The sequence below is a fragment of the Channa argus genome, chromosome 13, assembly GCF_033026475.1.
Source record: "Channa argus isolate prfri chromosome 13, Channa argus male v1.0, whole genome shotgun sequence".
Taxonomy (NCBI): Eukaryota; Metazoa; Chordata; class Actinopteri; order Anabantiformes; family Channidae; genus Channa; species Channa argus.
The window spans coordinates 321722-349687 of NC_090209.1; the positions used below are offsets into that span (position 1 = coordinate 321722).

The 27966-nt window shown below is 40.6% G+C and overlaps 1 protein-coding gene across 12 annotated transcripts; it reads right to left on the reverse strand.

The window, feature by feature from the left end:
* Positions 1–2837: 2837 nt before the first annotated feature.
* Positions 2838–21191, reverse strand: myt1a (myelin transcription factor 1a). 12 transcript variants are annotated; one of them, XM_067526240.1, is made up of 23 exons: positions 20946–21191; positions 19259–19343; positions 19108–19162; positions 18784–18826; positions 18637–18729; positions 17843–18051; positions 16046–17095; positions 14117–14236; positions 13741–13831; positions 13206–13319; positions 12915–13132; positions 12230–12432; positions 11899–12114; positions 11649–11797; positions 11244–11306; positions 9964–10032; positions 9176–9238; positions 8999–9082; positions 8197–8418; positions 7184–7275; positions 6037–6140; positions 5669–5812; positions 2838–3929 (listed from the first exon to the last, which is right to left on the reverse strand). In XM_067526240.1, exons 2-23 carry the CDS (start codon positions 19277–19279, stop codon positions 3786–3788), a joined length of 3567 nt encoding a protein of 1188 aa, XP_067382341.1. In that variant the 5' UTR covers positions 19280–19343; positions 20946–21191; the 3' UTR covers positions 2838–3785. The 12 variants fall into 12 exon arrangements, with proteins under 12 accessions (XP_067382341.1, XP_067382337.1, XP_067382336.1 ...); XM_067526236.1 differs by having other exon boundaries at positions 16046–17092; positions 17816–18051; XM_067526235.1 differs by having other exon boundaries at positions 2838–3926; positions 17816–18051.
* Between the last annotated feature and the right edge of the window lie 6775 nt (positions 21192–27966).

Below are 27966 nucleotides of genomic sequence, written 5' to 3' on the forward strand. Positions count from 1 at the left end.
CTTAAGATGTTGAGGTTCTCTTTGGGAGTGACGAGGATGGACAGGATCAGGAATGAGGACATCAGAGGGACAGCTCATGTTAGATGTTTTGGAGATAAAGTCAGAGAGGCCAGATTGAGGTGGTTTGGACATGTTCAGAGGAGAAACTGTGAATATATCGGTAGAAGGATGCTGAGGTTGGAGCTGCCAGGTAGGAGGTCTAGAGGAAGAACAAAGAGGAGATTTATGGATGTAGTGAGAGAGGACATGAAGTTAGTTGGTGTGAGAGAAGAGGATAAAGAGGAAAGAGTTAGATTGAGGCACATGATTCGCTGTGGCGACACCTGAAAGGGAGCAGCCGAAAGGAAAAGAAGAAGATTGACCTTCCCCAGTTACTTGTAGGAACAATTGGAGACCCAGACTACAGACGTTTATATACCAAAATAATACCATGACCGGACTCCCCAACATTGATAGTTACTATTAAAAACAGCTAACTTATCAGCAAGAACTTTCTCATTTGTGAGGGTGATATATCAATTATAGGACATATATGTAAACATTTACATTGCTGCTAAATGATTTCCAAAACATGTAAGTGATCTTGACATTAATCTGTTAATTGCTTAGGATGGATTTTTTTTTTTTTTAATCTAAATGAGATTTACATTTTTCAGAATGTGACCCAGAGGCCTTCTGCTAATACACAAAATTGTTAAAAGTATTCATAATATTGTTGTTGATCTGCCAATTCCTAAATGGGGGGTGGATAGCACACACTGATACACACCACAATGTTGTAGTTATTGGGCACAGAACTGTATCCAATGAGGGAATAAGCAGGCCTAAGCAGTACATTAGTAATAAATGCAACAACATTAGAACAAAGCTGTTCTCTTATATGAGAGAATGGGATTTGGATTCTGTTTGGTAAAATAAGTAACACTAGTCAGTGTCCGCCGAAAATTATTTTCTCTGGATGGCAAAATATGTAGCTCCAAAACCTGTCTACACTACGTATAGAGAATAATTGCCCTTTTCAAAACATTCACATGTTGTTGCGTTGCGGCCTGAATGTTTTTTGGAAACAAAAAAACTAAATATTTTCCGCTTGATTTACATAATGCAGGTAACATGCAAGTGAAAGAAACCAGAGAAAAAGCTCTGAAATTGAAAGTAAAAATGATAGACATGCTCCTCTTCATTATGAGGGAAACCACTTCTGTGATGTCCTAAAGGAATTTTTACTTTCACTTGTCAGACCACAGCAGAGATTTCTAATTCACCCGTCCATTTTAAATGGCCTTGGCTGCAGAGATGGTGTTAGTGTTTCGGAACCTTTTATATATACAGTATGGTTGTTTCTTTGTATTTTAACTTTCCTTTGTTGTGGATGTGGTGACAAAATATGTTCAATGAAAATGGTAAATGGTCTGCACTTAAATATCACTTTTCTCACTTATATAGCACTTTTCTCAAAGCACTTTACACTGTTTCTTATTCACCCATTCACAATCACACACACACTCACACACCGATGGAGGAGCTGCTATGCAGCTGGCCAACAGTCACTGGGAGCAACTAAGTTGGGGTTCAGTGTCTTGCTCAAGGACACTTCGACATGTGACCGGAGGAGGTGGGGATTGAACCACTGTGAGATTGGTGGACAACCACTCTACCTTCCTGCACCACAGTCTCCCAATGGTTATCAGAGGTTATCTTATCCTTTGTGTCTGAAGGGACAAGCTAAAAGACGATTGTTTTTTATAATCCTTTGTATAGTTTCCTTCTGATTCTCTGAATCGTTTAATGATATTATACAACTAAGTTCTTGGTCCTCTTCTTTTTTCCATCTATACTTACCTATTTTTGGGATCTATTATCCAGACAGGAATTCTAGTCCTCCCAGCCAGACCTTCCATACAAGTCCGCATCATCATCAACTTAGGATCTTCACTTATTGTTCCTGCTAAGTCTGCCAGACACTTTGGGGTTATAATCGAGGAACAACTGATTTTTATTGACTACATCTCCTTTGTCTTTTACCTTTCTGAATATGAAACCCATCTCATTGTGCAGGCACAGGTCATATCTGGTCTTGACTACTGCAATGCCCCGCTGTCAGGGTCTATCAGCAAACCCCTCAGAATGATCCAAAATGCAGCAGCATGTCTAATTTTTTAGATCAATTAAAAAGGACACATCACACTGCCTTAAGAATCTCTGCAATGATTTCCAGTCGCTGCCTACTTTAGGTTCAAAGCTCTGATTCTTGCCTACAGATTGGTCATCTCAACAGCACCTTCCTATTTAAACGCTCTAATCCAGGATTACAATCACTGCGCTCCGACAATGAACAGCATCAGGTGATCCCTTCCCCGCACCGGAAAAGATCCCAGGTAAAGCTCTTCAGCGCAATGGTCCCACAATAGTGGAACAAGTATTCAAAGAACTGTTTAAGTTAGAAGTCTTCCATAGCCTCCTATGCTGTTAAAATAAGTATTCTTATATGTCCTACCTTCCGATTGCTTCTCACACTTGTTATGAATTTTTCTCTTCCTTTCTGCTAAAAGGTTCAGCTTCTCCAAGTTTCTCTTTTTATGCCCAATCATGATACTGCCCTGTTGCCAATTTACCTCATTAGTTGTGAGATGTTCCACCCTGGGGTTTTGCATTTCAACATTTTATATACCATTTTTGTACCATTTACAAGTAAGAATTTTTTGCAAATTATTTGTAAATTATTGTCTCTTTACTTACATTTTACACTGCATCCTAGCATTTTTGGATATGGGGTTTGTAGTAGTCCTGTATCAGAAATAACGGATGTAAAATTGTTAATAAATACAATGTCACAATGAGAGCCGTCCACATTTCACTGTGGGTTCACTTTATTTCAAGAGCAACTTAAAGACTAATCCATACACAGCCATCATTAACACATAGACAATACAAAATAAATATTCACCATCACTTTGTTCTTTATCACCAAATAAATACCAAATATGCAGCTCATTTTTCCCAGTGTATTGCAATGTACTCAAAATAGTTTGTGGAAATAAAAGGAAAATCATATAAACATAAGCACCAAAAAAATCTTTAGAAAATTATTTAAAAATTTTGTTACAAAATATTTGCACTTAAAAAGATTCCAGTATTTTAAATAAATAATAAGATATATAAAACTCATATTCATAGTTGATATCTTAAAATATTTCCTCTTTGTTCAACAATGCAGAGGAAATGATTCCCTTCTCTTCATTACCATTTAAAATCTTCTAAGGTAGCATTAAATTAAAAAAAAACCTAATAAATATTTAATGAATAATAAATAGGCCAACATAAGAAATACAGCAGACATGAGTACATAAGTTGTTATTAAACCAACATTTGCAAAGGACTTAAATAGTTACACAGCAATTGTAAGAATGAATCTACCAACTAGTCCTGGAGGTTCAACATCACTATGCTCATATAGAATACTATCACCATTATTGTGTGGAAATGGAATATGTTCACTAACTAAAGGAATCTTCTCAGCTCAGGCTGGATACTGCACTCCACACTTTGTTCTGCACTCTCTGCCACTGTGTAGCTTAAGATGCTCTGGCTTACATTAACACACCCACACCCTAATCTGTTCACACTCATACCATTATAAAGCAACATGCAAACAGGAAACAAATTCAAAAAACAGTTTAGTTCAAAATGGGAAGAATAAATTACATACAGAATCTAAAGGGTTTGGAAAAAAAGAGTGGTGTTTCAGTGTGATGGCCTTTCCGCTGTCCTCTCCTTCCCATTCATCACACCTCAATGCCCTTCACTGCCTGGTTAATGGACTCGAGCAGGGCCCGGTTCTCAGGGTTCTGATAGCAGTCTTTATTGGTAAACATGTGGGTCAGGGTTTCCACATAGCTGTCGAAGTTCTGCTCAGACAACGGTTCCTGCTGAAAACACACAGGTTGGATAAGTTAAGTCAGAGAATAAAACAGTTCTATTCTGTCAACAGATGAGCACATGACTGCTGCTGCTAGACATCTTTATCTGAGAGAGTGCTGAGTGCTAAGTGCTAGGAGTTCTGTCAATTGCTGTCATCATCATGGATAAAATGTTCAAAGTAAAAAAACGTGTTGAGTAAAGTGTGGCCAGAAAAGAGTAACTGTTCATTACAAGAATCTCTGAGCAGAGTCCTGCTGCTGATGTCTGTTTAAATCTGGTTAACCCCACATTAACTCACCACTTCAGAAATCACAGGGCTGTTATGTGTCAGATAGCCTTCCTCACTTGATCTGTCCTCTACTACCCGCTCAGCATTTATTACAGTAAAACAATTAATGGTAATACTCTGCAGTAAGTAAGACATTTTTAACAAACTGTCAACCGCTAAGTACTTAACATTTACATTTCCCTGTACATCTTATATTTATTTAGCAGATGCTTTTAACCAAGCAACTTTCAAGTGAGATACAAAGAATGCAAGGAGAAGACATTAAGGCATTAAGGCACCCCGTCAGCAGGGCATTGCCGTAGTTGAGACAGATGATCAGTGGGTTTCATATTCAAAAAGGTACGATCTGATCTTTCTGATTCTGTAGAGGGCAGCTCTGCTTGCCCTAGACACAGAGGAGATGTAGTTAGTAAAGATCAGTTGGTCATCAACGATGGCCCTCAGATTTCTGGCTGACTTTGCAGGGACAACACTGAAGTTCCTGTTGATGCTGACACTATGTTGTATTGAAATTCTGTCCTGGAGAGGTTAAGTTGAGGATGTCTTTTTCTCATCCAAGCAGAGATGTCAGAGAGACAGACAGAAATTTGTGATAAAACAGAAGTCATCTGGCGGAGAGGACAGGAAGAGCTGTGTGCTATCATGATTACAAAGAAAGAAAAATCAGTGGATTATGGAACCCAAAGATTTAGTACCTGTGGAGAGACCACACACGTTGGAAACTTACCCCTCATACCTTGAAGGTTGCAGATGGGTAAGACTTGAGCTGCCCAAGTCAGTCAGTACAGACATAAGGATCTGGCTTTTTACAGTATCAAAGCCTGCAGATAGGTGGGGTTTGACAAGCAAAGAGCTGCAGCTTTTGCAGCCTGGAGAGATTCCACTACTGTCAGGATTGCTGTTAATAGAGTGACCACTTCTGAAGCCGGACTTGATATGAAAAAGTTTGTTCTGAGAAAGGAAATCTGTGATTTGATCAAAGGTTTCACTTCAAGGGTCTTGGCCACAAATGAAAGAAGAAAGCCAGGTATGTAATTCTCTGCAAGGTAAGGGCTGATAGTAGGCTTCTACTATCAGCAGTGGGGGAATCTCAGCCTGCCTAAATGAGGTGGTGAAGTTGACTGTTGTTAGAGATATGTTAATGATTTTGTCAGCAGCTGGATTCCCTCCAGTCCATATATCTTTGGGAAAGACTCTAATCCTGATGCTGCTTCAAGCAGGTCAGATGGGCCCCTTGCATGGCAACTTTGTGTGAGTGTGAATGGGTTAATGTGAAGCAACTGTAAAGCATTTGGTGAACCAATAAATCAAAAAAGTGCTCTATAATTGCAGAGCATTTAATTAGATGGGCCATCAACAGCCAAGCTACTGAATGGTTGTCATCACACACATAGTTATGGTTTAGTGGGGCACCTGCTTTCTACAATAAACCATTAGCTGATTAAAAAAACTACTCACCATTGTGGGCAGGCGAATGTTGGCCAGGCTGCGCATCAGGGCCTGACTAAGCCCTGATAGCTCGAGGAACAAGGCCTTGTTCCTTTCCTCAATCTGTTTATTCTCCTCCTCCATGCTCTTTAAGTTCTTCTCCATTGATGAAATCTGAAGCAGGGACAAACACAGAACACTCAGTGAGAGTCCACTTGACAAGAGAACCAAATATTCTCATTATCAACACTTTTACTTAATGCTTTAATCTGATGATTTGGGGACAGTTTTTTATTTTTAGTAATGCTGTCGACCACTGGAACAAACAAGCTGTATGAGTGACTCAGTGCAAAATAATTTGCAATAAGGTTTATTATTGTCTCTGATCAATTTCAAACCTGAGTGTGCAGATTCATCATGTCGCTCTCCATCTCTGAGTTAGACTCGTTTAGCTCACTGATCTCCTTGTTGAGTTGCTTGATGTCTTCATCATTGTCCAGAACTGAGTAAATACACAGTAAATTCAATGTCAAAACAGCTGTCAATCATATCCCCTCTAGATGCCTCAGATTTCTAGAACAGGCTCACGTCACTTATATCTGTGGTCCAAAAGTGGTGCTGCATTTAGGGGCCAAAAGGGAATTTAACCCTAGTAAACATCACAGTTGGCCTCCTGTCCTAGAGTCTGTGCATGTTATGCTGTATGTGCAACCCCAATTCCAAAAAAGTTGGGAAGATGTGTAAAATGTAAATAAAAACATATAGATGTTGAAACTGAGAAATTTTAACATTTAATGTCAGTGAAGATTCTCAGTCATCCAGGTTTGGTTTATCCGAAGATTGAATCATGTCAACTGGACTTGACATGATATGTGAACACATCCCAGAAATGACTACCGTGTTCTCTGGGCCAAATCTCATTTAAAATGGTCTGAGGTAAAATGGAGATGAATCAAAATTGGACATTTGTGTTGGAAACCATGGACGCCATGTCCTTTGGACTAAAGAGAAAAGGGACCATCCAGCTTGTCATCATGGGACAGTTCAAAAGCCTGCATCTCTGATGGTATGGGGGTGCATTAGTACTATGCCATGGGCAGCTTTACACATCTGGAAAGACACCATCAATGCTGAAAAGTACAATTTCAATACACTGAAAAAGGTTTTAGAGGAAGATATACACCCATCCAGACATTGTCTCTTTCAGGGAAGGCCTTGCCTTTTGTTGCCCCCTTCTAACTTTTGTGAGATGTGTTGCTGCCATCCAATCAAAGTTAGTTAATATTTTCCATGAAATGGTAAAAATTTTCAGTTTAACATTTGAAATGTTCTAATGTAAATATAATATGTGTTTATGAGATTTGCAAATCATTGCATTGTGTTTTTATTTACATTTTCACATCTTCCCAACATTATTGGAATTGCAGTTGTAAGATGTTCATCTTGTCTCTAACAATAAAGAAGAACTTTTTTTGATGTTTCCATGTGTTATTAGTAATAGTAGCAGCAGCATGGCTTGGTGAAAGGGAAAGTATTGTCTCTTACCATCACTGGCTCTGAATTTTGCAGTGATGTACTCATCTCCAGGGAACTTGGCTCTCTTCTTGTTGGCTGATGCTCTGGGACACCCTGACAGACTGAGAGCAGCCATAAATGAAAGATTAAACCTCACACTACACAGTTTACTTTCAACTCTATAAAATATCGTCTAATATGTAATGGACACAACAAACAAGTTGTCTTGATGTACACAGACAGGGCTATGTGGAGGACAACTGTCCCTGACTCTTACCAAACAAAGGAGGGATTATTTATGGCAAACTAGCATAAATGGCCCATCAACACCCATTCTTGCTAACACTTCTCAGTTTTTTCTCTGGTACCACATACTTGCTGGTTTTAGGTTTAGCGTGTGATCTACATCTGTGCTATAAGAACAAAGTCAAAGGTTTGTTTCAATGTGTATGTTGTAGGTTTAATAACTGCAGTCTTTAAACTGTTTTGCAAACTGTTTTTCTCTCCCATACATGTTGAAAATGGGCTGTGGGATGAAATTTGATTTATGATCCTACATCGAATCTATGCAGAGTCTAAGCAAGTGGCCTACATTGTTGTAAACATTTAGACTTGTACACTGATGTGTCTGTAACATGCTACACACATTCCCAAACCATGGTACATGGTCTGCGCTTATATAACACTTTCCTATCTATTGGGAGTCAAAGCGCTTTACATTGCATCTCATTCACCCATTCACACTCACATCACACACACTCACATTCTCACACTGATGGAGGAGCTGCTATGCAGCTGGCCAACTCTCACCAGGAGCAAATAAGTTGGGGTTAAGTGGACATCAAGGACACACTGTCCTTGATGTCCTCTTAAGTGTCTTGCTCAAGGACACTTTGACACTTTGACTCCAGAAACACAGACATCTTTATAGACTCTGTGACCTGCAGAACCTATAAGAGACCGGTGGTGTAGATTCAGTGCATAAGTATAAATCCAGCTTTCAGTGCTTTCTGTGTGCAGAAGTTCTTAGATATTCCTGATACCTGCGGTGGGTAAGGAAACTGCCATTAGCATGTCCAGAGCCATCACAGCCTGGCGTTGGGCAGGTTGGGCCCTCAGTCTTGAAGGCCTTCCAGGAGAAAGGAGTGCCGTTAAGAAGACCTTCCTTCTGCCGGCGTGCTGCCAATGGACATCCATAGGCACTGCGGTGGGTGGCATACTTCCCACTGATGTGGCCCAGACTGTCACAGCCGGGAACTGGACACCTGGAAACAGGGAGGAAAAACTGGTTTGACTGATGGTAAGCAGGGATGGAAGCAAAGTCACACTGAAGCTAATGACATTTGATGTAATTAGAATTAAAATTATAACAAAAACTGTAATGAAAGACAAAATCAGCCAGCATTTATTTATGCAACCACTTCCAAATGTTACACAATGTTGTAAAAAATGTCACTGCATCAGAGCTGTAATATACATTACTGGTTTGCAGAACTGAATATATTCTAGGTAATTTGTGGTTTATGCAGTTTGCTTAATTAAAGCTACAGTGTGCAGCATTTTCCACTGGATGTTTAAATACAAATATCCTCCAACACTTATCCTAATGTGAAGAGATGCTCTGGAAGCCTCCCATGACACAGACTTTTACATCAGTACTGGCAGCGGTGCAGAGATTAGTAAGATTCATAGCTTCTTATTTATATGTTTAGTTTCGTATTTGTTGTAGTGCAGAGCTGTATCTAAGCAGCAGAAAGGTCCCTGTCTGACCTCTGTTCAACACAACATTAACAGGATTAGTGGATAATCATGACTTGATTGGTAAGAGGTGATGTGCGACTGCACCTTAACAGCTCTGAGTCTTCCTTGTCATCCTTGGTAGGGGTTGATTTGACGCCACCTTTCTTGGCTCGAGGACACCCCGACAGACTGGCAGAGAGGATCAGAGAGTATCAATCACGGCCCCTGTCTGTACAGAGTAAACTGATGGTGCAGCAGGCAGATTTGGAAAAGACCTCCTACCTTCTATGTGAAGCATAGTTTCCAGTGATGTGGCCTGATCCATCACAACCTGGAGTCGGACACCTAGGACACACAGATCTTCCTTCACTTAACAGTCTAACATAATCAGCAGACTGCAGATACAATCCAGTATTTCACACTATATACAAATAGATGCCACATCCAGATTGTAAATGGGATAATGGCTAGTTCAAATAGAAGAAAATGCCAACAGGTTCTGCTGCTTTTGAATGTTCTAATGAAACATTTGCCAAAATCAGGCAATAGACAAACACTTATTTTTAACTTTACATATTGATTTTTAAACTACAAACAATTGACCATCCTCATACAAACATAAATTTCCTTATATGTAGTCATTGATATTAAAATGTAATGGGTATATTTTAGATTTTTTTTTAATAAGGTTTTTATTTATTTCAAAACAAAATGTATCATGGCAAACATTTTACACTGCAGGAAAATTATACTTAAGTTTTATTATTTAAGTAATTAATTACCTCTGTATCATAAATACATGTCTGGCATTGAACAAACCTATCTGTGGCACAATTGTTGAAAATCCTAGGAGTGATGATGGACAGATTACGTGCGCCAATGTGACAGCTGCATTGATACAATGATTGAGGCTCATTATTTTTTGTTTCTTATTTCACTACTGACATTACTCATGATTGATTCTGACTATTTGATCTTAGTGTCGGAAGAAGAGCAGAGACAGAGCTGTAGCTGTAGGTCAAGTGCTCTGTGAACAGGTGAAGGTGGAAGACAGGAGAAAGCACACATACTTTAGTTCAGCTGTATGGGCAGCCATGAGGGTCCGAAGAGATTTATCGGCAAGAGGACAGCCTGACAGACTGGAAGATAGGTTAGAGAGAGATTGTCAGAAAACCAGAATGAGAACAGGACGTCTGAGAATGAGTGAAGGAAAGGGCCTAAACCTGAAAGGACTCCTAAACTGTAATGACAGGTGAGGAACCCTCAGCATGTCTCCTGGTCAAAGGTGAGCTTATTGTTTCCTGTCCAGGTGCTAACCTGCATGGTGAAGAAACACTAAGCAGTGCAGTGCTTACATCCTTACAACGGAAGAGGTCCATATTGTACTTAGGACAGTGATAGTCAATGAACAGCAATCACATCAGAAAATATTTTGCTTATCCATTAAATATTAAAGCATTTCGAGGTACAAACATAATACTAGCTATGGCATGAAAGGAAGCCAAACTATGTGAGGGGACAAAACACTAAACAACAAACCAAAATCTTATACTATAATTAATATCCATCCATTATCTATAACCATCGACCCTCATGGGGGCCAGAGCCTGATCCTGCCATCATAAGGGCAAGACGCAGGTCTCCAGTCCATCTCAGGGCCAACACAGACAGACATCTACTCACAATTACAGGCAATTTAGAGTCACCAATTAACCTAACACGCATGTCTTTAGACTGTGGGAATCCCACACAAGCACGGGGAGAACATGCAAACTCCATGGCCGGCCAGGGACGCAAACCCGGTACCTTCTAGCTGTAAGGCATCAGTACTAACCCCTCCACCACTATGCTGCCCATATAAATAATATAAGTATATATAATTACTGTGAAAATGAGTGATTGAGGATATAAGTAATCTTACACTAAATTTTGAGCAAATGCATATTTATTCAAAGTCAAAACTGACAAAACCAGTGTGTCCACCTGTGACAAATTGAATTGAGAGAATCTGTCAAGATGAATGGGATAAGCTGCTTAACTCCAGGTGAAAGAATCTTAGAGACTTACCCAAGAAGTCTTGTGGGTTCGAATGCATTTGTAATAGAATGATTTCATTTCTTGATTGTGCGCTTATTTGAAAAAATATCTAAAAATATATTTTCACTTTGTCATTATTATGTTATTGTGTGCAGCTTGAACAGAACAGGCAATTTATTCCATTTCAAACAACAAGACAGTATAGTGTGTAAAAAGTGAGGAGGTCTGACAAGTTTCTAACATCATTGTATATTCAATGATTTGTAAAGCAAATATTTGACTCACCATTTCTGAGTAAGATAGCTGGTCTTACCTTCTGTGTGATGCATAGTTGCCAGTGATGTGTCCACTGCCATCACAGCCTGGAGTAGGACATCTAGGGCCGAGACACAAACTCATTGGTTTTGGAAATAGTGCTTACTCTGACTGCCAGAAAAGAAATACTCCAGTGTCAATTTGGATTCGTCTTTTCCCCCCAGGACATGTTGGTTGTGTCAAGGGTAAAACATACATTGAAAATACAACACTATATGAATTAAAATGGGAACTGATTATCTTGGATAATACTAAACCCATTACAGAAAAGTTGGGGCACTGTCTAAAATGTAAATCTAAAATCAGTTATTAGTTAATACAAGCTACAGTGAAATGAAGAATAAAACAATGGTCCCTCACTAGATTAGTTTGCGTGAAAGTACAGTGAAAAAATATGACTTACACAAGAAGCTCTTTTTTGGTGTCTTTGGGCTGAAACTTGACCTTAAAGGTGGTGGTTGTGACCTCACCAGGGTACTTCCTGTCCTCCAGGTTCTCCTGGTCCTCCTCTTCATCATCAGATGATGTGTATGACGGAGCTGTATACTCCACCTGAATAATAATAAAGTATTGGTAAATACTATCAGTTAAGCAACACTATGTATGACTTGGATGTACATTAGTAACTCTCCTCGACTGAGTGTGTACAGTACCTCTTCATGGTCTTCTTCTTTAACTCCACTTGATTTGGTGAAGTCCAGTGGCCCATCCCACTCTGGCTGAGCATGGCCCTGAGACAAGCTGCCTCCAATGTACTGAGAGGATGAAGATGAAGACGATGATGCCTCGGGAGACTGCATACCCTCCCTCTTGGTCTTCTTCATGCTGAGGTCTAAGGTTCCATTTTCATCCACTTCAATATCAGCCTCCTACAGGGTTCACAAATGCAGTCAGCAAGACTGAAGCAGAATATCAGAGAAGCTGCGAAGCACCAAGTTCAAGCTCTCCCCATAAAAAATCCAGTCGAAATTAAAGACAGTGTACCGTGGTGCAAGGCTCTCTGGGCTTGGTGTTGAGAGTCTCTGGTCTCTCCCAGCAACGGGTGGACAGATTGAGGATGGCTGTTGCTGCCATGTGGGCTGCCTCTGCATCTTGGCTATAGTCATAACCACTGGAGGATGAGGCGCTTTTTGAAAATCCTCCTGACATGGTGTGAGTGGGGGAGGAGGCCTTAGGAAAGGACTTAGCTGTATGAGAAAGAAGCATGAGTAATTTTACTGGAACCAGAAGAAGATAGCAGACGACTGTGCGGCCTGACACATTACCAGGCTTTAGGAGGCATCGTGTTTGCTAGTTTGGAAGACAAGCATACAGCTGTGTTTTTTCTGATCCTATATATTAAGCATAACAAATAAACTAAAAAAAACTAATTGGCATGCTATATGATGATCAGATTGTTTAACTCAATATTAATAATGATCCTGACCTCAAACTAGAAACATTCGTGCTCTAATATGAATCTATTGTTGTCTAACATTATAACTGACCAAAAAGGTAATATACATCACAGACAGCACAAATCATAAAATTCATGTTGACTCCTGTGCAGATCTGTGTTTTCTACTAACTCTTTTTCAGAGTTACCCTTACATTTGTATTTAAACATAACTTATGCATGGCCAAATCAAATATAGAAGGTGGGCTTGGAAAAGAAGTGTGTGGGTCTTACATTTGAAGGCTTTGGGTGATGTTTCCGTGGTGCTCGGTGTCTTTGGAATGAGCATACGCTTTCCAAACACCTGGACATCAAAGCTTGCATAGTCAAAAGAGACCTTGGAGTATTTCTCCAGCTCCTTGGCCAGGTTAGCACGAGGTGTGCTGGTCACTGTGTTGGGCCGGTAGCTGCCGTACTGAGGGATCTCCAGCTGTTTTACAAAACACATGGGCCTGGAGAAAAAGTCATTAGCTATTTATTATCCCTGTAGTGACATACAGCAAACTCCGACTGTACATGTCTCACCTGAGCACTCTGTCAGAGTTGGAAGAGGGTTCACTGGCTGATGCCTGTAAATGAACCTGCTTATCCTGGTTCTTGTTGAGTTTTGCTGCTGCTGCAATGGGACAGCCGGACAGACTGACAGAGGACACAGTTTCACATGTTGGCATTTAGTAAAATAAATTTATTAACCTTCAATATTCAAACAGCCTTAGAAATTCTTAAAAAGCCTTTCAAGCACAGTGTAAGTCTCTGTTAGTAGTATTAGATGAGACTGGTTCTTCTTGGTGTTTTACTCTGTGTGTATTTTGCCCAACGTCTTTATTTTTGACCATTTCGATACTGTAATTTGTTTCATTCTGCATAGATTTCTGAGATAAGGACTAAACACAGGAAAAAAAGTCCCCATAATTATCTTTAAACTCCTAAAACTAACCTGGATATGGTCATTGGTCACTTTCGTAGTAATCATCAGGCCCATGTGTATTTGTGTGTATGTGTACTTTCTATGCTGTAAAACTTTAGTGTGAATGTGTGTGTGCTTGGGTGGTGTATTAACCTGCGGTGTGTGTTTCGGTTACTGTTGACATGGCCTTGACCTGTGCATCCAGGAGTCGGACACTTCAGAACATTCTCATGCATGGCCAGAACTACAGACACACAGCAGACACAAACTTGGGTCAGTGTGTTTAGTTTGCTGGGGATAAGATTTCATATCACTCGTAGTAGTAATAGGAGTAGCTGTGCAACACACAAAGTAGATATAAAAGATGTAGTGGCCTTTAAAGTAGTAGTATTAGTAGATTAACTGAAAAGGTATCAGCAGAAGTTTCGCCACCAAGCTTTTAAAAAACATTGTTTAGTTACAACACAGTTGGCATTGAGGTAATTAATACACATGCATCCGGAAGGACCTAACTTCAATATATACTCACTTTCTGGAGGAATTCTGTCTTTGTGGGGACATCCTGATAGACTGCGATGGTGAGGGTACAGCCCAGTCACATGGCCTGTCCCATCACAGCCTGGGGTCGGACACTTCACCTCCCTTTTCTCTGAAGAGAGGAGGATGTAATTTAGATGACGGTGATAATAAAAGGTACAAAGGGTCTTTGGTACAAAATGTGATTCTCACATGTTATTTTTTATTTCACAAGGTTGATACATTATTACATATGAATTAATACTTTTTTTAACACAGGGCTTTTATTTTCTCACTGCATTAAAAGTAGCAGTGTTTTAATATGCATATACATAGTTTAAAATACTTTTTCTCTTTTCAATTTTAAAATACTTTACAGGTCCCATGGGGAAATTACAGTTGAGAAGAGTTGCTATTCATGGCGTAACTTGGAGTTCAGTGTCTTCCTCCAAAGACATTTGAACACGTAGCCAGCAGGGGCCAGGGGTCAAAAACACAATCCTGCAGTTTATGGACTACCTGCCCCCATTCACGACTGTTAAATGTGATTAAACAAAGGTTTAAGCAATTGCAAAGAAAAACGCATCACTTAAGTAACCAGATGAATTAGAGAAACAAGCTTTCTCTGGTAATCTGGGAATGAGTTTACATGCACTTAAGAAAATCCTGCTATTATACGCTACAGACAGTAGCAGAGAATTCAGATGTCTGCTCAGACTTGCACTTACATTGAAAACATGGCTCACTGGTTTTAAATTTACAGTTTTTACTTTTTTCTGTGATTCAAACTGGTGACATAAGAACAAGAATTATGCAGTGATAACTGAAACAAAGTCATGTCCAATAAGCAAATAAATTACACTGTCAACACATGGAACACCAAGACGTTACTGTATGTTTAAACTGAAATGTAAAAAAAATTTATACCAAAATACAGAAAACATGTTCATCATTTATCATTTATCTGCAACAATTTAGTTAAACTTCAAAGATTAACTTTTACCAAACAACCAAAATTTGCTACTTTATCTGTATAAAACATGAAGGCTTGCAACATTTTCCAGAAAGTTTGGATGCTCTTAAATTGATCGTGTATCAATCGTGTATCAGGTGTTAAAACCTCTTCAAATAGGTTCATGTTCAGTAAACCAACATTATTGGTTCTTTCTCCACAGAGTGTGTGACCTGTGATGATCAGTGTAAATTAGAAGTAAAAATGACCAAACAAAAACAGCTTTTTTTACTTGAGAAAGGAAGTTATTCTCTATGAGATACAGCCAAGAAATGAAAGGTGTCTTTAAAAGATAGACACTATAGTCACCAGAGACATTCTGGGGCTGGATCCAATCAGGAAAGAAGATGCGGTACTTACAGTTGTCCTCTTTGAGAAACAGATGCCTTACTGCTCCTACATTGGCTGCATTAGTGAATATAACAAGAGAGAAACCAGTGTGCACAGACACTTTGAGTAGGAGACTCAGGTCACCTGGCCTTATAGTCAGAGGCTCCAAGAAAAAAACTTAGTGAGGTTGGAACATTGTAAGGATCGGTTGATGTGGGAGAAGTGTTGTGATCCATTTACAACCATTGGATTTCATTAAAATAATAAAAGGTAATAAAAATACACGTGTCCAGACTTTCTGGTCAGCGTGTGTACTGTATATGTGTATTTTAGAAATGTAGATAATGTAGAAAAACTCCTATAACATTCCTAAAATTCCTATAAAGATTAGGAATATTCTCCTAAGCCACAGAGCTCACCGATACCCTAATGGATCAGGAGGGGACTAAAATCCTGGCTATTACTGCTCTTGCTATCTAAAAATTAGATTTGTGGTAAAAATAATGTTTTTGATGGTGATTATAATGCGTCACAATCTAATTTTATACCTGTTCCACAAACACTGAAATCTAACATAGCGTTAGAGGTGTATTCATGTACCTTTGCTGTAGTGAGCTGTGCGGTGGGCTACAGCAGCAGGATCAGAACTCTTGCTGGAGGTGCTGTATGGTTGGTAATCCGGGGACCCTGGGGCCTCTTGACCCTCTTTCCCCTCCTCCGCCTTTAGAGCAATGGCCTGCTCCAACAGCCCCAAGTTGCCCCGTGTCATATCCCAGTTCTCTGAGTCGTCTGTGATTCCTGAGCCCTCTGAAACACGATCTTGCTCCTCTCCTTCCTCCTCTTCCTCCTCTTCCTCCTCCTCCTCCTCCTCTTCCTCATCATCATCCTCAGACCGAACGTCTATAACCACAGTAGGTGGAGAGCCTTGGTCCTCCTCCTCCTCCACCTCGCCTGCTTCCTTCCCATGCCTCTCATCCTCTTCTCTCTCTTCCTCCTGCTGGTCTTCATCCTCCTCCTCTTCCTCAGTCTTGGGGGTACTAACCTTTTCTTCCCTGAGTGATAGCTCGGTTTCTGATCCCTGAGTGTGTCGACTCAAAGTGTAAGGAGTATCAACATCTTGGTGGACCTCCCTCTCTTCTCTGTCCTCTTCTTCTGTCACATCCTCCTCTTCCTCCTCCTCCCCCACCTCATCATCTCTCTCGTCCCTCTTACTTTGCTCCTCCAATGAAGCCTTAGCCTGATGGTTGTAATCACCACTGGAGTACTGATGGTCAGAATTTTCTTGGTTTATGATCTCCCTCTTTTCTGAAGCATTCTCTTGTCTTTCTTGATGCTCCTCCTCTTCACTTTTTTCCTCTTCTGCTTCCCTTTCCTCTTCTTCTTTTGTCTCTTTAAGTTTCCTTGTTATTTCTTCAGGTTGCTCTGATGGTTGGTCCTTCACCACCAGCTGACCTTCTGGCTTCTCCTTTGTTTCATTTTTCTCCTGCAGACGATCATCTGTGATCACTGGTTTCATTACCTCCGTTTTCTCACTTTTTGTTTTGTTCTCAATCTCTGATGTGACATTTTCATTCTCGACATCTTCAGCCAGAGGATAAATTGTTGTTTCTGCTGCTTCTTTGTCCTCTGTTGCCACCGGTGAGCAGTCTGCTGTGAGTCCAAAGAACAAACGAATGTCTTTGTTACAAATGGTTTGAGTCGCTGCTACATTAGCAAGGTATGTTCTTCTCTTTACAACATACATTCATGCATAAAATAAAAGTTCTGTTCAGATTTTATATTGACATAATTTTTTCTTCCATGTGATTTGGCTGAGTGAACTCAAGATCACACTTACTACTGTGAGGTTTATGAAAAGGTTGAATAGTAATGATAGACGTGTAGAAGCCTGGATGGATTACCAAAAGGGCCTAATACAAAACCACTAGATAAAGAAAAAAACTGACTACAAATACACACAAAAAAGCTACAAAATGATATTAGATAAGTACAAAAGACATAAAACCAACGACAAAGTTGCTCTATGTGGTTTTGGATAAACACAAAATGACATGACACATGAAAACTAACACAACACAAAACAACCGTGAAGAGACACAAAATGTCTAGAGATACAAAACGATTGCAGAGAGACACAGAACAACTATCAAAAGATATAAATTACTCCAAAGATATGCATAATGACCATAAAGAGACACACAATGACTTCTGCTAACGGAGCTGCTAGCATGGCTATAAAGCAAAACAACATGGATTTTCTCTTGCTTCTATTCTGTTTGTGAGTGTTTAGATTCCAAAGCAGTGAAACAATGTCAAGTCCCTATAAGGGGAATGTACTAGTTTTGGTTTGATAGACATGGTTTCACTCACTTTGAGTTGACTCTGTGTTACATTTACTTTTGTCCTTTTTCCTCTCTTTGAGGTCTTCCTCCTCATCCTCTTTCTGCTCTTCATCCTCTTCTGCTACATCACTGTCTGTGGTGAAGTCTTTATCTGCAGCCTGCTTTACAGGCTGGTTCCTTCTCTTGGGAGCAGATGAGTTCTCTTCAGCCTCAGCCTCAGCCTCCTCCAGCTTCCTTTTCTTCACAATTGGGCATCCCAGTACACTGTGGAAAGCACAGTAAGTGACTTCTAATCTTATGTGATTCTATAACAAAGGAGGAACCATTTTCCTGACAAATAACAAAATGTAGTAAACACACACATTTAATTTAATTACAGTGTAGCTATGGGAACAGTTTTGTTTCACACAATTTAAGATTATTATTATTGTACATCCATTGCTGTTGTTGTTACCAGACACCTTTTTACAAAGCCACTTAACAGGTAAGAAACCTGTAGGTACTGAGGGAGACACACACTTAATTCTGCTAAAATATGTTTTGATCTTATTGAGTTAAAGGGCTTTACAGTGCATCCAACATGGAAAACTTCTCTTTTCCTTAGACACAAACATATTTATCACAGTACAACTATCATATATGGTTTTGCATAATATTGTAACATATTTCGTTGAAAACAATCACCTAAATAATCATACTGAAATTCATTTGCACATTCGAACAATCAACTTTCTCTTTTCTCTCTTTGTTGGGTTTGTGTTACTTGTATAAGTAATGTAATATGAAAGATTTAGTTTCTGTTTAAGTAGCCAACTAAACAAATTTGATGATGCACCATAAAAATCTTACCTTCTGTGTCTTGAGTATCTTCCACTCACATGGCCTTTGCCATCACATCCAGGAGTGGGGCAGCTGCTACTGACACAGCAGGACAAATACACACTTCATATAAACAATATACATTTTCTCCATAATTGCTAGTCTTAAATTTGTTACCTTAACTCCTGCTTCATCTCTTGTCCCATGAGTTCTGATGACACTAAGAGAAAAGCAGCAGCACAACATTAATTTCCAAAATACTTATGAGAGCTATAAGTTTTGAAAAAGCTCTGTGCATATTTAAATGCTTGATATTTGTTCCTGTACATATACATTTCATGTTTCCAATGAGAAAAGACTAATATGATGTGCACACGGACGTTGGTGATGTGATCTGAAAAATGTAAAAACTGTAAATACTGAAAAACTGCAATCAGCCATGGATTATATAAACATGTAACACAAAATGTCACTCACATCAGTGAGTGTGTGTATACTGACCGCGAATTCCTTTGGACCGAGTCCGTGTCCTTGTCTCTGTAATGTCTTGACTCATCTGAATAATAGAGGGGCAAAATCAAAATTCATAAGTAAAGATGTGAAACAGTGGTGGTGGATAAATTGACAGGTAGATAAATAGATAGATAGACACTTTGATGCTGAGGCTCGTCATGTGTGGTTAGTTGGTTCTCCCTTGGTCCGCTGTTGGCTCACTGTCGGATCTTTGAAATCATTTTCTAATGGATAAAACACACACACAATATACACCTTTACTGTGTGCTGATCATAAAAACATCCATTTTATACAATTATTTTGCAAAACTGTATAAAACAATATTTAAGGGTAAACCACCGATTTGAAAGTTAATAGTTAATTTACACGTAACAGTCAGAATTCTGTCTGTGAAAACATTTCTACAATGTCCACCTTTATCAAGTCGAAGAAAATAACCCTGAGCAGCATCAGCTTGCAGACGATAATAACAACAAGCCTGCATTACAAATGGAACATGCAGAATATGAAAGATGTGGGCATTTGCCAGGTAGAGAGATACTGGTGATAATGTGATACAATTTGATAATGTGTGAGTTGTGGCAAAACGGATACAGCAGGTTTGTGGCTTGACTCGAAGTAGGGACCCAAAGTTTAGACGTCTTTGCTGCTGCCACTTTATTTTGACCACTAATCTTTCAACCCATATGTCTCTATGTCTCTCAACCTTATGGAAGTGAAAAATAACAAAACTGGACTCATCTGTATAGTATTGTTGGCTAAGACGCAGACAAGACAAAAGGCATTTTCCTCTGTTTATTTTCTGGATATGTGGAGGGTATAAGGAAACTAGTTTAAACGAGTTTCAAACTGTTTTTGGCTTCATTTAAGAACATTTTAAATCAATATTGAGTTAAAAATGATTCTCAAGACTTTCTTAAGTAAACAGTAAAATAATATATAATATGAAAAATATTATTTTGCTAAGAATAAGAGATACATTGATTTCACTAGATAATAAAAAAATGCTGGGGCAAACAGGACTCATTGCAATGAAGCATAGACAGAATAGAATTTAAGGCCATAACAAAAACAAAGCTAAAAAGGCTGTTTATTCTTTCTATTAAAATTAGTATGAGATATTTATTTGTTGAAACCATCAAAAACAAATCGTAATTAGTCAAATATTCATAGCCTAATATTCCGATCTCAGACATACTGTGCTAACACAGTCCATTTGGAGGCTCCTCTGTGCTCCAGAAGGTACAGGCTATGCTGACAGTTTGACACGGGGAATCTCCGAACAGAGTCACAGGCCAGAAACTGTTCAAAGTGAGTGTATGGCATCAATACAACTTACCAAAGCCCCCGTTAAACTGTGTCCACCCAAACAAAGCAACACAAAAACAGAATGCCAGTATCAGGTGGAAGCTTGTTGTGTGGTGACAGCTGAGATGTAGGCCGGACTGCTAACCAGGAAGAGGCCTTTCTGCTCTCCAAAGTGGCACAGCGACAAAACCCACAACCCACCGAGTCACCATGAAGGAGGCTCAGCGAGTTTGGCGTTTAACGGCATTACCTTTATCGAGACCAAGCCGTCGTTCTTTGGTCGAAGATAGCAAGCGACAATAATATTAAGGTTTAAAGCGTCACCGTCTGAAGGACCGAGCTTAAATTATTCCCCACGAAAGAAAAATCTCCGTAAGCTCCTTGTCACCCACGACATATCGCCTCATCACGTCCTTACTGATCGGTGTGAAATCCACTAGAATGGAGCAGCCAAGGCCCAGGAAATAGCTAGAAATGAGTGCGCTTCATGCTCTTTGTCAGAGACATAAAGCCTTACCTTACACTCAGACTGCTGCCCTCCCCTCCCCCTCTAGACTGGCAGACAGACAGACGTTCTCTGGAACACAGCACAGTTTTTACACCTGCAATACAGCTCCACGACAGAGGACAGGGGACCGCAGGAGTGGGACCGCGGCGTCACACTGAGCCCGACGATCCTGAGCTGTTCAGCACCCCGGACAGTGCCGACCGAATCTTCAGCACCATGGACAGAAGCCCCGCTGCACCGCCTCCTGCAGGAGCTCAGGGGAGCTGCAGCCGGCCTCGGCCCATGGAGGCCGAGCAGCTGGGGGACAGGGTGCGGAGGAGGAGGCTTTCACCATACAGGAGACAGTCCTCAAGTAACACATCTGAACTCGACTTTAAACCCAGGTGAGTAACTGAACCGAGCCTGGTGATAGTCGAAGTACTAACAGCTCCAAAGTACCACTGTTGTAGTGGCGGTAGTATGTGATTACTGTGACAATGAACCAACTTGTCTACTGTAAACAATACTTTGGGTTCCCCAGTTTATATACATACAAGTACCTTCCCTATTAATAGGCCCACATATAACAATGTGAACAAAGAATATTCTGTTTTTGGTGGAGTGAAGAGCAAGACAGAAATAATGATTTTGAGGACAGATGTTTTAGTTTGTTTTTCTCTTCTACCAACAGTTTTCTTTATCCAAACTACTGATGTCTGTCCATCCTCTAGTCTATCAAGAGCTGGCAAATGGTCTGGACGTATATAGCGCTTTTCTACCTGTTGGCACTCAAAATGCTTTACACTGCTTCTTATTCACCCATTCACACACTGATGGGGGAGCTGCTATGCAGCTGGCCAACACTCACCAGGGGCAACTAAGTTGGGGTTCAGTGTCTTGCTCAAGGACACTTCAACATGTGATTGGAGGAGCTGGGGATTGAACCAACAACTGTGAGATTGGTGGACAACCCTAACTGCGACCTGAGCTTTATGTTCCTTTCTGGACACTGGTTTACTCACCCAGATAACACTACTGTTCACTTGTCTTTTAAGAGTATGTAGGCTGATTTGAGTCTAAGGGTTTATGTGTTATGCTTCTATTGAAATTGGTAAACGTTTGAGGCTTTGTTCTAAAACTCCAAAACTCATTCAGTTTCCACAAAGTAAGTTAGACTGCCCTGCACTGCATCCTTAGACATTTTACTCCAGCAATGATTTGATGCTGAAAAAGCCCTCTCTGCTAAGAAAAACAAATTGGCAATTTGACCTAGAAACCTAGATATTTAACAGACATAAGGAATTGTAGCAGTTTCCAGCTTAAACATCTTCAGAAGGAGGCTGAGGTGATAAAGAAACAACAGCTAATAAATAGTCAAGTAGCTTAATTAGGCTGATGATACCATAGATCTTCGCTGCAGGTGAGATTTCAAAACAGCACACAACAACTTTGGTTCCTTGGGGGCATTTAAACTACTGTTTATGGAAGTTTTTTTTCCACATATAACAAAAGTTTATACTAAAATGTCCAACGATTAGTCTGGTCACCACTGAGATTCCATTCTTAGTCCTTTTTTAACATTCAATCCTCTGGGGCTGGATGAACAACTCCTTCACAATCTGTGGGGAGATGTTAACCAACAGTTCTTTTCAGTTGCTCTGAGGGGGTTTTGTTGCTTAACCATCTCTTAAAATGTACTTTGACATTTTCAGGAGGAATCAAATGAATGACCATTAGAAAGTTGTAAAACAATTCTAATAACAGGTCTGTATATAATGATACATGCAGTGTGTGAATGTGTGGGCACAACAGCAATTATTCTTCCAGGTAATTTCTAAACAACCAGGGTGAACAAAACCAGCAAAAAAGGGGAAAGAGCTGGGTGTAGAATTAAACAGAGAATTACTATCACTGATATGATGATATAATAGTTAGTGCCCGAGGATACTGGAAAAATACTGAGTACACATCTCAAACGCCTAAGGTCTATTATTAAATTCAAAAGATATACTGTGACTGTGGCGTAGGAAGGTAGAGCGGTTATCCATCAATCTCACAGTTGCTGGTTCAGTCCCTAGCTCCTCTAATAAATATACTGTGTATAGAAGTTAATATAGATTAGTTACACTTTATCAACATCAAAAAATGATGTACAACTGATGTGGGTTACTATGGCGCAGGTAGGTAGAGAAGTCGTCCACCAATCCTGCAGTTGTTGGTTCGAAGTGTCCTTGAGCAAGATACTGAACCCTAACTTAGTTGCTCCTGGCGAGCTTTGGCCAGCTGCATAGCAGCTCCCCCATCGGTGTATGAGTGTGTGTGATTGTGAGTGTGAATGGGTGAATAAGAAGCAGTGTAAAGTGCTTTGAGTGCCAATGGTAGAAAAGCACTATATAAGTGCAGACCATTTACTGTACAGGCCAAGGTCTGAGTCTGACTCTTACGATGTCCATAGAGGGTAATTGACATTGTTCTTTATATTGTCTGTTCAGCTGACTCTAAATTGCTTGTAGATGTAAATGTGAGTGTAAATGGCTATTTTTCTGTGTACAGTATGTCTCTCTGTGTTGGCCCTGAAACAGACTGGAGACCTATTTAGTGTGGACCCATTTCCTTCTCATATAAGATCAATACTTGGTAACTCAAACAAATATATTATTATTATTATAATGTTACTTTATGTTAAGCTATTTTAACCTGCATATCTCTTCTAAAATAGAAGAATTGGCAAAACATTCCTGCCGTAATCTGTTTCTCTAGCTGTTGGGTGGCCATCTTGTTTAAATTACATTTTTGCTGCATATACAACTGTTGGGCACTAGCTAGAGGCCTATGAAGTCAGGCTGTAGTGTCTGACATGCTTTTACACGATTGGAACCCATGCATATCCACTGTAGTGACCACTATTTGTGAACGGACTACAGCCTTCAGAATCTCAGGGCAAAATTTCTCAACAACCAGTGACCTGCTGGTAAAAAGTGTTTAAGATACCTCTGTCAGAGATGTGAGTGGTGCGTCACTCCAGTCTGTGAACCACCTCAGATTAAATGTTACTTGGGCACACACTACTCTGAACAGCCACTTCCTCATGAGTACAAAACATCAATATTATAATACACATCAAGGGTTTGAACTTAGATTTTGAACTGTGTTAGAATGATGCCTAATTAATAGCCATTTTGTTACTGTTTCTAAGTTGCCTGTTCCTGTCCCTGAGTCTACTGATGTTTGTTTTAGTCCTGAGTCTGCCTACATCTCCTGTGTTCCATAGTCGACCCAGGGGGGCTGACACCTCATCTGCCACAATGTATGTTTCTGAGTGATTTGACTTAGATTTTTGCTGCCTTGTACCTCACATGTAAGTCACTTTGGATAAAAGCATCTGATAAATTACTAAATGTAAATGTAAATGTTAACCTTACATGTCTCTTGGATTCAGGGATTGTGTTATGCTCCATAGCAATAAGGGCTGTTTCTTGGCCACATGGTTCACAGTCAGCCATCTCAGCTACCTGTCTGTCCTTACCCTACTGTCTGATCCCTTGCTTGCCACCTGTCAGCGACACTCCAGCTGCTTAGAGGGTTTGTAGGTTCAGCTTTCACTGCTGGCTCCTCATTCGTCCTCCTGAAAGGTTTTGTCCCTGATGTTTGTCTCCAACTTGTTCAACTGACAAGTTCCTCCATAACCGCCTAAACTCCACTTCTTCCTGGTTCTGGTTCCTTATTGCTCTGGCCCTCAGTTCAGCTGCCCAAGGCCACCTGCTCTGCAGCTTCATCGATTCTGAGTGCTTCCACCATCTAGAAGTCTGCCAGAAACTGTCTGCTGTCAGTCTGAATCTCAACTCATAGATGACACACTTAAAGTCAGCTAATGTATTTGTAATGCCAGGCATAATTTTATTGTGAAAATAAAGTGAGGGTCATCCTGAGCAGCAACCGTAAACCGTTAGATTCAAATCAGTCAAGCCTATTCAAAACTGGTAAGCAACCAAACCATGCTGAATTCGAGGTTACCTAATCAGCTTTTCTCAGACTAAGGAAGCTACTTGGGATGAGTAGTGAAACTTTTCGAACTAACAAGAAAGAAGTCTAGTTGACATGACCTTACTAAACTGTGATTTTCTTCCCAATGTCCAAAAACATGCAGTCACTGCAGTCAGTCTTTAAGTGTTAATGTGAGTCCAAATGGTTTTCTGTTTCTATTTGTCAGCACTGATTTTTCCAGGATGTATCCCACCTCTTGCCCACTGTCAGCTGGGATTGGCTCCAGCGCTGTGCATAACCCTTAGCAGTAAGGTGGATGGATGAATGATGGGTTAGATGAGTGGATGGACAGGGTACCTACTTGCATTGTACTGACATGCCTAATGTTTGCAGAAAAATGACATATTTAAATTACAAAACTGAGTTTAATGCAGGTTCCTAAGTGGCAAAACCTTTAGCCTAACTATGTGTGGTTTATGATCTTCACTAAACAGTTAATAGTAATGCAACCGCAAGGGGGCACCAGCCAGTGTCTTCTTGTGCCAGTCCCAAGTCTGGATAAATGCAGAGGGTTGTGGCAGGAAGGGCATCCGACGTAAAACACATGCCAAATCAAACATACGAATCGTGACAAAGACTTCCATACCGGATCGGTCGGGGCCCGGGTTAACAACGACCGCCACCGGTGCTGTTGACCTACAGGGTACCGGTGGAAATTGGACTACTGTTGGTCGAAGACGAAGAAGAAGAGGAGGAAGGTGTGTTCGTAGGCAGAGAGAGAAGAGGAAAGCTAAGAATGTAGGACTGACAGTAGGGACTTTGAATGTTGGTACTATGACAGGGAAGGCTAGGGAGTTGATCGACATGATGCAGAGAAGGAAGGTGGACATACTGTGTGTCCAGGAGACCAGGTGGAAAGGTAGCAAGACTAGAAGCTTAGGAGCAGGGTTCAAGTTGTTTTACCATGGGTCAGATAGGAAGAGAAATGGAGTAGGAGTTATATTGAAAGAGGATTTTGTGAGGAATGTTTTAGAGGTGAAAAGAGTATCAGACAGGTTGATGAGTCTGAAGCTGGAAATTGAAGACTTGATGTTCAATGTTGTGAGTGGTTATGCCCCACAGGTATGATGTGAGTTAGAAGAGAAGGAGAAATTCTGGAGTGAGTTAGATGAAGTGATGCAGAGCATCTCCAGAGGTGAGAGAGTGGTGATTGGTGCAGATTTCAATGGGCATGTAGGTGAAGGGAACAGAGGTGATGAGACTGTTATGGGCAGGTTTGGTCTTCAGGACAGGAATGCAGAAGGTCAGATGGTGGTTGACTTTGCAAAGAGGATGGAAATGGCTGTAGTAAACACTTTCTTTCAGAAGAGGCAGGAACATAGGGTGACGTACAAGAGTGGAGGTAGAAGCACCCAGGTAGACTACATCTTGTGTAGACGTTGTAATCTGAAAGAGATCAGTGACTGTAAAGTGTTGGTAGGGGAGAGTGTAGCCAGACAACACAGGATGGTGGTGTGTAAAATGATGCTGGTGGTGAGGAAGATGAAGAGGACTAAGGCAGAGCAGAGGACGAAGTGGTGGAAGTTGAAAAAAGGAAGAATGTTGTTTAGTTTTCAGGGAGGAGCTGAGACAGACTCTGGGTGGTTTTGAGGTGCTTCCAGATGACTGGACTACTACAGCTAATTTGATCAGGGAGACAGGTAGGAGGGTACTCGGTGTGTCATCTGGAAAGAGGAAAGCGGACAAGGAGACTTGGTGGTGGAACAAGGATGTTCAGGAGTGTATACATAGAAAGAGGTTAGCTAAGAAGAAGTGGGACACTGAGAGGACTGAAGAGAGTAGACAGGAGTACAGGGAGATGCAGCGTAAGGTGAAGATAGAGGTGGCAAAGGCCAAACAAAAAGCATATGAGGACTTGTATGCTAGGTTGGACACTAAAGAGGGAGAGGTGGATTTATACAGGTTGGCCAGACAAAGAGATGGAGATGGGAAGGATGTGCAGCAGGTTAGTGTGATTAAAGATAAGGATGGAAATGTATTGACAGGTGCCAGGAGTGTGATGGGAAGATGGAAGGAGAACTTTGAAGAGTTGATGAACGAGGAAAATGAAAGGGAACGAAGAGTAGAAGAGGTGACTGGTGTGGAGCAGGAAGTAGCAAAGATTAGTAAGAGTGAAGTGAGGAGGACATTGAAGAGGATGAAGAGCGGAAAGGCAGTTGGTCCTGATGACAAACCTGTGGAGGTATGGAAGTGTCTAGGAGAGATGGCAGTAGAGTTTTTGACTAGTTTGTTTAACAAGATCTTGGAGAGTGAGAGGATGCCAGAGGACTGGAGGAAAAGTGTACTGGTACCAATTTTTAAGAACAAGGGTGATGTGCAGAGCTGCGGCAACTACAGAGGAATAAAGCTGATGAGCCAAACAATGAAGTTGTGGGAAAGAGTAGTGGAAGCTCAGCTAAGGGCAGAGGTGAACATTTGTGAGCAGCAATATGGTTTCATGCCTAGAAAGAGAACAACAGATGCAGTATTTGCTTTGAGGATGCTGATGGAGAAGTACAGAGAAGGTCATAGGGAGTTGCATTGTGTCTTTGTGGATTTAGAAAAGCGTATGACAGGGTGCAGAGAGAGGAGCTGTGGTATTGTATGAGGACGTCTGGAGCGGCAGAGAAGTATATTAGAGTGGTGCAGGACATGTATGAGAGCTGTAAGACAGTGGTGAGGTGCTGTAGGTGTGACAGAGGAGTTCAAGGTGGAGGTGGGTCTGCATCAAGGATCGGCTTTGAGCCCCTTCTTGTTTGCTCTGGTGATGGACAGACTGACAGATGAGGTTAGACAAGAATCTCCCTGGACTATGATGTTTGCAGATGACATTGTGATTTGTAGTGAGAGCAGGGAGCAGGTGGAGGAAAATCTAGAGAGGTGGAGGTCTGCTCTGTAAAACAGAGGAATGAAGCTTAGCCGCAGTAAGACAGAATCCATGTGTGGAACGGTGAGGTTACAGGGAGCAGAGATGAAGAAGGTGCAGGACTTTAAGTACTTAGGGTCAAAGGTTCAGAGCAACGGAGAG

Excerpts from the sequence above, each read along its gene's own strand:
- myt1a (XM_067526232.1), bottom strand. The coding sequence starts at position 19,279 with ATGACGAGCCTCAGCATCAAA. Across the intron at positions 18,052-18,636 it reads AGATACTCAAGACACAGAAG|TGTACTGGGATGCCCAATTG; the intron begins GTAAGATTTTTA and ends TGCTTTCCACAG. Across the intron at positions 11,798-11,898 it reads AAGAAGAAGACCATGAAGAG|GTGGAGTATACAGCTCCGTC; the intron begins GTACTGTACACA and ends ATTATTATTCAG.